This window comes from Hyaena hyaena, unplaced genomic scaffold (assembly GCF_003009895.1).
Source record: "Hyaena hyaena isolate Hyena2069 unplaced genomic scaffold, ASM300989v1 scaffold_45, whole genome shotgun sequence".
Taxonomy (NCBI): Eukaryota; Metazoa; Chordata; class Mammalia; order Carnivora; family Hyaenidae; genus Hyaena; species Hyaena hyaena.
The window spans coordinates 1,412,027-1,422,557 of NW_024080677.1; the positions used below are offsets into that span (position 1 = coordinate 1,412,027).

Here is a 10,531-nt window from a genome sequence, read left to right on the forward strand (position 1 = left end):
GGTTAGAAAGAGAAAAGAAGGGCGCCTGGGTGGCTCACTCAGTTAGGCGTCTGACTTCGACTCAGATGATCTCACAGTTCGTGGGTTCGAGCCCCACAGCGGGCTCTGTGCTGACAGCTAGCTTGGAGCCTGGAGCCTGTTTCGGATTCTGTGTCTCCCTCTCTCTCTGACCCTCCCTGTTCACATTGTCTCTCTCTGTCTCAAAAATACATAAAAAAATTTTAAAAATTTTAAAAAAAGAAAAGGACTGAACACTTTAAAATTTGTTGGAAAATTTTATAATTTATTATGTATATTAAAAAAATAACCACTAAAAGAAAAAACAGACAGGAAACAAAAAACAATGTATATGAGAGGGAGAATAATATAAATTTATCAGTCCTCAAGGGTGTTAAGAGAGGGGGGCAATAAAGCAAAGGGAGAAAATGGGAAATAGAAAACACAGAATAACATCTTAGTAACAGTACATCAGTGAGCAGCTAAAATAAACGTAAACAGATCAACTTCAGTTACTGATAGAAAGATATTATCTAAATAGAATTTAGGAAAACCCAACTAAATGCTGCCTACAGAATGCACACCTAAAATAAAGCCAAAGAGAAAAGATGAAAGTAAAGAATGAAAAAATATGTATCGTAGAGATGCTAACCAAAATAAACTCCTCTCACAAGAAAACCAAACCAAAACAAAACAAGCAAATAAACAAATCCCACATAAAACAGTCTTTAAAGGAAAATGCTGGGGTGCTTGGGTGGCTCAGTTAGTTAAGCATCCGACTTCAGCTCAGGTCATGATCTCACAGTTCATGGGTTCGAGCCCTGCATTGGGCTCTGTGCTGAGCGCTCAGAGACTGGAGCCTGCTTCACAGTCTGTATCTCCCTCTCTCTCTGCCCCTCCCCCACTTAGGCTCTGTTTCTCTCTATCTCAAAAATAAATAAACATTAAAAAATGTTTAAAGGAAAACCCTACAGGGATATACCTAACACTACATAATGAAAACATGTTTAACCCTAATAACCTTAGAACCTTAAAAAAACAAATGACATAAATAACCTTATAAAATGTTAAATTAACCACGAATTTAAAATTTCCATGTGGCCATATACTTTTAGATAGACAGATAGATAGATGATAGAATTATAATCGGAACTTAAATTCACAAACTTTTTTCTGTAGGTATGCAAACTAAGACTTAGTAAGGTTACAGAAGTGTCAAACAACACAATTAATAAGCTTTATCTAATGGGTATATAATAACTTGAACCGTATTTATTTATCTTTTTAAGTAATCTCTACACCAGCATGAGGCTCAAACTCAGGACCCTGAGATCAACAGTCACATAACTCCACCGACTTAGCCAGCCAGGCATTCCATGAACCTGATTTGAAAGAGTGTTTTTTCTCTCAAGCACATGGAAACATTTACAAAAATTGCCTATGTACTAGGCCATAGAATGAGTCTCAAAAACGTTCAAAGAATTGGGATCATACAGGGGCATCTGGCTGGTTCAGTAGATGGACCATGCAACTCTGATCTCATGTCATGAGTTCGAGCCCCAAATTAGATGTAGAGATTACTTAAAAATAAAACCCCGAAGGGTGCCTGAGTGGCTCACTCGGTTAAGCAATTGACTCTTGACTTAGGCTCAGGTGATGATCTCAGGGAAGTGAGCTAGAGCCCCGCATCGAGCCATCCTCAGGCTCCATGCCGAGCATAGAACCTGCTTCAGACTCTCTCTCTCTCCCTCTCTCTCTGCCCCTCCCCTGCTCATGCTAATGCATGTACACACACACTCTCTCTCTCAAATAAATAAATAAGAGCTTTAAAAAGCAAAAACTTGACACAAAGAATTGGCAACATACAGACGGTATTGTTAGAAATCAGTACAGGAAAGTTTTTTAAGCATCAGAATGAAAAGCATACTTCTAAATAACTCCATTCAAAGAGAAACTCATCATGGAAATGGGAAAATGCACAAGTGGGCGATAACGGAGACCAAACATTCGCAATACCCCTGTCTAAACAGGAGCTGCTGCTACAGCAGTACGGGAGGGAGATGTTTATCCTGACGAAGAAAGGATGAAAATTAACGGGCTGAGGGGCGCCCGGGTGGCTTAGTCGGTTAAGCGTCCGACTTTCGCTCAGGTCATGATCTCGCGGTTCGTGGGTTCGAGCCCCGCGTCGGGCTCTGTGCTGACTGCCAGCTCAGAGCCTGGAGCCTGTTTCAGAGTCTGTGTCTCCCTCTCTCTCTGACCTTCCCCTGCTCACGCTGTCTCTCTCTCTCTGCTAGAAATAAATAAAACATTAAAAAAAATTTTTTTTAAAAAAGAAAGAAAATTAATGGGCTGAGAATCTGTCCTACAAAGTCATGAAGAAGAAAACACTAAATGGACTCAAAGAAAACAGAAGAAGATAATAAAGATGAAAGCCACCAACGAATGTGATATAAAACCACCAGACCATAGAGGTTTGTCCCAAAGCCCAGTTTGTTCTTTCTTTTTTTAATGTTTTTTTAATGTTTTTTATTTATTTCTGAAAGAGAGAGAGAGACAGCGTGAGCAGGGGAGGGTCAGAGAGAGAGGGAGACACAGAATCCGAAACAGGCTCCAGCACAAAGCTGTCAGCACAAGCCCGACGCGGGGCTCGAACTCACAAACTGCGAGATCATGACCTAAGCCAAAGTTGGACACTTAACCGACTGAGCCACCCAGGTGCCCCAAGCCCAGTTTGTTATTAAGAAAAGCTAATAAGATAGGAAAAATTTTGCAGGATGGATCACGAGAGAGGAAGATGGATGTAAACATAGTAAGCATGGAAAAAAGAGAACAACGGCAGATACCAAAGAGGTGGGTTTTTTTTTTAATTTTTGAGAAAGTGTGTGCACAAGTGGGAGAGGAGCAGAGAGAGAGGGAGACACAGAATCTGATGCAGGCTCCAGGCTCTGAGCTGTCAGCACAGAGCCTGATGCAGGGCTTGAACTCACAGACTGACAACACGGCCTGAGCCAAAGCTGGAAGCTCCACTGACTGAGCCACCCAGGCGCCCCAGATACAACAGGGGCTTTAAAACAAAATAGAAATTTTTAAAAAAACTATGAAAAATGTTAGGCTAACGATTTTGAAAACTTAGAGACAAAATGAACAGTTTCCGAAAATGCATATAACCGAACAAAAACGGCAAATAGAAGATTGACTAGGTCTCGAACCACTAGAAAAACTTAAATCAGTAGTTAAAAATAAAGCACAGAGACGTAGACACACGGTGCGAGCCAGGCCCCCAAGCAGCCCCCAGCTGTCCTCGCCTCCCGGTACCCCCGCTCTGGTGTCCTGCATCTCGCTCGGAATGGAGAGGACCCGCGTGAACCAGGATGGTGCTGTGCAAAGGAGGAAATGTGACTTGCGAAGCTAACCCGGGACTTCCATCCTGCTAAATCTCACTTGAGGGATGGGGGATGCTAGCCGCCGTGTCCTGAGACACGCAAGCAGCCTGATGAAAAGGACCATTAGCAAGGACCCCGCCCATCAGCCAGCAAAGGACCGCCGGCCACATGTGAGAACCACAGCCTCCAGCCCCCTGTCAAGATGACGATAGACCCAACCAACACTTCTGTGATAACCATGACAGATCCATAGACTCAACCACTCGACTAAGCTGCTCCCAAATTTCTTTTTTTTTTTAAATTTTATATTTTATTTATTTCTGAGAGACAGAGAGAGAGAGCATGAGCAAGGAGAGGAGGGTCAGAGAGAGACGGAGACACAGAATCTGAAACAGGCTCCAGGCTCTGAGCTGGCAGTCAGCACAGAGCCCGACGAGGGGCTCGAACCCACAAACTGTGAGATCATGACCTGAGCCGAAGTCAGATGCTTATCCACTGAGCCACCCAGGTGCCCCGCTGCTCCCAAATTTCTGACCCATGAGACACCATGAGAAAATAAACTGTACTGCTGCTTTAAGCCTCTAAGATCTGGGGTATGTTTAATGCAGCAATAGCTAGTACACACACACAATAAATCCAGGCCAAGATGGTTTTGGAAAGGGGTTTTAGGATATATTCGAGCAAAATGTAATCTTATTATTTCTTTTAATGTTTACTTATTTTTGAGAGAGAGACAGAGCATGAGCAGGGGAGAGTCAAAGGGAGAGGGAGACACAGAATCAGAAACAGGCTCCAGTCCTCTGAGCTGTCAGCACAGAGCCCAGTGCAGGGCTCAGACTCACAAACCACGAGATCATGACCTGAGCTGAAGTCATAAGCTTAACCAGCTGAGCCACCCAGGTGCCTTGAAATGTAATCTTATTTTTTTATAAACTGTTCCCAGGGAGACTGTCCCTACCCACTATATGAGGCTGTATAATTTGGATTATACAGTCAAAATCAGTTAAAGATACTATTTTTTAAAATTTTACAAGGGAATCTCATTAATGAACAGATAATAAAGGCCATTAGCAAACTGAATCCAACATGTATTTTTTTTAATGCATGACCAGGCTTGCGTTTAGCTTATAGGATTGTAGGATAAATTTATTTTTCAAAATCTATAAATTTTATTCACCACTTTAACACATTGGTGGAGGAAAAGTATATGAGATCTTAATCGATGAAAAACTTAAAATTCAACACCTACTCACAGTTAAAAAAAAAACAACCCTTCTTAGTAAACTAAAGCTAGAAAAGTCACATTTATCGGTGAAACATTCGAAGTATTCCATTTGTAGGGCGCCTGGGTGGCTTGCTGGTTGAAGCTATAGAACCCAGAGGCCAACCCACGCACACAGGAAAACCTGACAAATGACAGAGGTAGCTTTTGCAAACCAGCGTGGAAAGGATGGATTATGTGACAAATGGGCTAGGGCAATGGTGTGCACATTTGGAAAAAATAGGATTAGTTCCCAGTGTCACACCATACAAAGAAACAAATTCCGGCGTGCCAGCGTGGCTTAGTTGGTTAAGCATCAGACTGTTGATACGGTCTCGGGTCATGATCGTGCAGTTGTGAGACTGAGCCCTGCGGTGAGCCCCACATGGGGATCCTCACTGAATAGTTCCAGAGCATACAATTTACAGAGATTACTGCCCACAATACGTAAAGAATCCCTACAAATCAATTATAAAAGAGACAAAATGCCCCATTATAAATTGCTCAATGTATGTGCACAGACAATTTTCAGAAGAAGGGATCTAAATATTTAAGTTTAAACATTTCAAAATAAGTTCAACTTCTCAGGCACCAGAGTGGCTCAATCAGTTAAGCATCCGGCTTCAGCTCAGGTCATGATCTCGAAGTTCGTGGGTTCAAGCCCTGTGTCAGGCTCTGTGCTGACAGCCCAGAGCCTGAAGCCTGTTTCAGATTCTGTGTCTCCCCCCTCTCCACCCCTCCTCTGCTTGTGCTCTCTCTCTCTCTCTCAAAACTAAATAAATAAGCATTAAAAAAACATAAGTTCAATTTCACTAGTTATCAGGGAAATGTAAGATAAAGCAGTGAGATACCATTTCAGATTTACAAAAATTCAAAATCATGATATCATATGAGTTGAGGATGTGGAATAATGGGGAATAAAAAGGAAAAAAATACAATGGGAATACACGTCCATCAACGAGAGAACAGGGAAGTTGTGGAAAATTCATTCAACGGAGTCTTAGGCAGCTATTAAAATGAATGAACTAGGGGCGCCTGGGTGGCTTAGTCGGTTAAGCGTCCGACTTTCGCTCAGGTCATGATCTCGCGGTTCGTGGGTTCGAGCCCCGCGGCGGGCTCTGTGCTGACTGCCAGCTCAGAGCCTGGAGCCTGCTTCAGTCTGTGACTCCCTCTTTCTCTGACCCTCCCCTGCTTACGCTGTCTCCCTCTCTCCTAGAAATAAATAAAAATATTAAAAAAAAAAAAATGAATGAACTAAACCCAAATGCTACGTTTGGATAAATCTCAAAAATATGTGAGGGGCACCTGGTTGGCCCAGTCAGAAGAGCATGTGACTCTTGATCTCAGGGTCATGAGTTTGAGCCCCATGTAGGGTGTAGAGATTAAATAAATAAACTTTTTTTAAAAAAACTGTGAGTCCAGAGGAAGAAGTTTGAAGAAGGCTACATGCAGAGTCACGTCATTTATAGAAAATTTTTTAAAAAGGCAAAGCATTACTTCTGCTTGCTCAAGGGTGTGGACACGCATAGTAAGAGTATAAAACACCACTAAGAATGCGAAACACCAAATGTGTGAAGTAGCTTACCTCTAAGGAGGCTAGAGGAACAAGCACAGAGAAGACATACGGGCAGGCGCTTGCAACTGTCATATTTTATTGTGTTTAAAAAAATATCTGAAGCAAATATAGCAGCTTTGCTGGTTGAAGTATCCAAAGTTGCTCTCCATACTCTTCTGAACATTTGAAGATAATGGCCAAAGTTCCGGGGAGATGTTTTCTCTGGAGAGGACACCGAAATGTGAAGCCTGTGCTTTGCTCTATGCTCTGCTCTCTCCCTGCACTTAGAAGAGTGCCTGGTGCCTGGTACAGAGGAGGTGCTCCACAAATAGCTGCTGAATGAACGAACATATGCAAAGGCACTGAGGCATGTGAGAACACTGTGTGTTCTGAAAAAGCTAATCATGACAATAGCCAACTTCCGCTGAGCTCCATACACACCAGTCACCAGCCACTGGCTTCACTACCTGGCTGAGGCTATCTCATTCCATCCTCGAAACGATGGGCCATTATTATCCTCACTCTCCAGGTGAGGAAACAGAGGCTCTGAGAGCTACCTAGCTTGCCCAGAAACACAGTGGTCAGGACTAGAGTTCACATTCCACCAGAAAGTCTGGGTTTCATGCTTTAGGTAAGTTTCAAAGTTTAGAGCAGTGGAAATAAACCCGACGACGTAGGGCCAAGGAGCCTACAGTGCAGGGATCACATAAACACCCCCCACCCCCCAGAGTGAAGGGTGAGCAGGACCCTACAGGGGTGGGGAGGGTGCTTAGTGCATGGTAGCCCGGGAGGCGGACACGACACAACAGGGAACGCTGGAGTCTGCCTGGGCAGTCTGGGAAGGCTTCACTAGCTGAACTTGGCCTTGAAAGAGAAGTACACCTTCAGATGCCAGGAACCCACCCCTCCTGCTCCACACGGGTTGGTGGTGTTCAGAGAACCCACTGCTCGGGGCTGTGGGCACGGAGCCTGCTCAGGGCCAGGACGGACCACGGTGAAGATAAAGTGATTTAATGTAATCTCCCATCTGAGAAAGTTTGCTCTCACCTTTAAAGGCAGAGAAGAAACTCAAAGTTCTTCTTTAGCAATCATGACAGCGCTAGTAATTGCCTGCTCTTTAATAAGAGCTAACATTTACTGAGCACTGACTGTATGCGGGGCACCGGGCGAAGTCTGCCCAGGCTTTATGGCCCTTAATTCTCACAAAAACTCCGTGAGGCAGGCGCTATTTATCCGAGGCTGAGGGAGTGTAGGTGTCTTGCCCAAAGCCCTATGCAGGTGGCCGAGCTGGGATTGGACACCGCGACCGGCCACTCTCCCGGCCCAGGTTTAAACCACCGCTTCTCACCAGCACAGACATCCAATTAAAGCAACAAGAGCTTTATGGCCCTCAGCTGGAAGACTAATTGCGAACGTGATGCCACCATAATAAACGAGAAACCAAGCTTATCATTTACATTCATGAGCACCCGTCACATGTTAGGTGTTCCATAAATGCTTGTGCAATGAGGCAGCATCCAGTGCCAGGAAATGGAAACCAACCCAGTGTCACAATGACACACTTCACCCCCGTGCGAAGCAAGAAGAAACACAGAACCAAGCAGGGGGGCCGGACAGGGGCTGGAGGGAGGGGATCCAGGGCCCCTCCTCCCAGGCACTCGGACCTCCCGGCGGGCTCCCCCTCCTCCCGCAAACCCCCGCTGCAGCCCCCTCCTCCTGCGGCCCCTCCGGCCCCGACGACGGGACTCCAGTGGCCTCAGTCCCGATGGCCGAGCTCCTGCTGGAAAGGCGTTGTGCTCTTTATCTCTCCGCCTATCGCAGGGAGGCCGCCTCTGAAAACAAGGCTACCAGACAGCTCACGGTTGACACAGTGAGAAAACGAGAGGTCGAGGGAAAGAACTGAAGAGTTCCGCTTTTCCAAAGCAGATAAAGAGAACAATCCATCCGGTAAGGGCAGACGGGGCAGGGCAGCCACACAACACATTAGAAACGTAAGGATGCCTGGCGGGGGCGGCGAGGAGGGGAGGGGACGGGAGGGCAGAGGAAGCGGCAGCAGCCCGTCGAGACGCTCCCCGGAGCCACCTCCGACGGCACCCCGGCCACGTTTCATGCGTGGCGCGGTGGTCCCGCGGACTCAAGCAAAAGCTCTCGCTCGCTCGCGCTCTCTGATGAATTTTCGAAAGAGCGCCCCGAGTTTAATCATAGCAAACACAATGACCCCCGTTATTACGGCCTGAGCAGCCAAAAGCAGGAAATAGAGAGCCCGGAAGAGGCCGTGGTCGTGGCGCCCGCCGTCGATCGCGAACCGCGCCCGGGCGCGGGGGTCCGAGCGGCCGGGGGCGGGGCCGGGAGGGGGCCCGCGGGGGCCCGCGCACTCCGGGTCGGGGGCGGGCAGGGCCCAGAGCGGCAGGCCGGCGCGGGGCCCGGGGCCGCCGCAGCGCGGGGGCTCGGCTCCGCGCACGAGGCCCGGGTGCCGCCGCAGCCACGCCCGGAACGGCCCCAGATCGCAGTCGCAGCGCCAGGGATTGTGCGCCAGCTGGACCTCCTCCAGCCGGGGCAGATCCGCGAACACGTCTCCGGGCAGGGTCTCCAGCTGGTTGTGCTCGAGCTGCACGGCCTCCAGGCTGCCGAGGTGGCGGAAGAGCGCGCGGGGCAGGGCGCGCAGCCGGTTGTGGCGCAGCGACACGCGGCGCAGGCGGCCGAGGCCGCGCAGCAGGCCGCCGGGGAGCGCGGCCAGCCCGTTGGCGTGCAGGGCGAGCAGCTGCAGCTGGCGCAGGCCCCGGAAGGCGTCCTCGGGCAGCGCGCTCAGGCGCGGGCTCAGGGTCACCCCGAACGCCCGCAGGCCGCTCAGGGTGCGGAAGGCGGCGGCGGGCAGGGTGCGCAGGCGGGTGCGGTTCAGCCACAGCTCGCGCAGGCCGGCCAGCTCCCCGAAGAGCACCTCCGGGAGCTCCTCCAGCGGGTTCTCGAACAGGGTCAGGAGCGTCACGTTGTGCGTATACAGAAAGAGTGCGGGGGGCAGCGACGCCAGGTGGTTTCTGGAAAGAGTCAAGGAGCTCAGGCTCCCGAGCCGGTCGAAGGCGCCCGGTGCGATGGAGCGGATGTGGTTTCTGTCCAGCTGCAGCTCCTTCAGGGCACGCAGGCTGCTCAGCAGCCCCGAATCCAGAGAGACGAGCCGGTTCGAGTGCAGCACGAGCTTCTCCAGCTTGGCCTGTGTCCCGAGCAACCCCTGGGGCAGGTGGGTCAAATTATTTCCCGATAGATCCAGCACTTTCAGGCTCCCCAGATTTGCGAAGAGGCGAGCAGGAAGGAAGGCGAGTTGATTTTGGTTCAGAAAGAGCTCCCGCAGGTTGACCAGCTTCCGAAACAGGTTCGGGTCAATGTCGGTCAGTTCGTTGCCGTCCAGAAACAGCTGCTCCAGGAGCACCACCGTATCCAAGAGCGCGCCCGGAAGGTGAGTGATCCCGTTGCGAGACAGCCGCAGGGTTTTCAGTTTGATCAGGTCGTCGAAGGTGCCGGGCGCCACGGCGGAGATGCGGCTGTCCGTCAGCATCAGGCGCCGCAGGACGGTCATGCCCCGGAAGCTGTGCTTCTGTAAGGGGCCGCGGCCCATTCCGAAGAGCAGGATGTGCGTGAGGTTGACGGGCAGGCCGAGCTCGGCGACGCGCGCCACGTTGATCCCGGAGCACCGCGCGGCGTCCCGGGACACGCACGTGCAGGCGGGGGGACAGGGGAAAGGCTGGGCGCGCAGGGCCCCCAGCGCGGCGCACAGCAGCGCGCTCCTCAGCACGTCCGCTAGGGCGACGGCGCGGGGTCTGCAGGCGACGCACGACACGCTCATACTGGATCCTGTAACCCTGCGGGAGGCAGGAGACCTTTCACCAAGATCATCAGCGACTTTGGGTTTTTTTTGTTTTTTGGGTTTTTTTAATTTCTAGGAGAGAGAGAGAGACAGCGTGAGCAGGGGAGGGTCAGAGAGAGAGGGAGTCACAGACTGAAACAGGCTCCAGGCTCCGAGCTGGCAGTCAGCACAGAGCCCGACGCGGGGCTCGAACCCACGAACCGCGAGATCATGACCTAAGCGAAAGTCGGACGCTCAACCGACTAAGCCACCCAGGCGCCCCGATCATCAGCGACTTTGAATGTTCCCCAGATACAACCAAGGGTCCCTCTGAGGAACGCAGATTTCCTGGGTGGTGAAAAGGCTTTCGTTCTACACTGCGGGGTCTCATTCTTTGGTTCTACCGAGTTTCTACTCTCAGTTGAAAGCGCGAAAGCGTTTTCAAAGCCCATCCTTTAACATCTTTCCATAAAACTGATGAAAATAACTGTTCTCAC

The 10,531-nt window shown here is 49.6% G+C and overlaps 1 protein-coding gene across 1 annotated transcript; it reads right to left on the minus strand.

The window, feature by feature from the left end:
• Positions 1-8,312: 8,312 nt before the first annotated feature.
• GP5 (glycoprotein V platelet) lies at positions 8,313-10,079 on the minus strand. The gene has a single exon (XM_039230391.1). The coding sequence runs from the start codon at positions 10,032-10,034 to the stop codon at positions 8,331-8,333; it is 1,704 nt and encodes a 567-aa protein (XP_039086322.1). The 5' UTR covers positions 10,035-10,079; the 3' UTR covers positions 8,313-8,330.
• Positions 10,080-10,531: the final 452 nt, after the last annotated feature.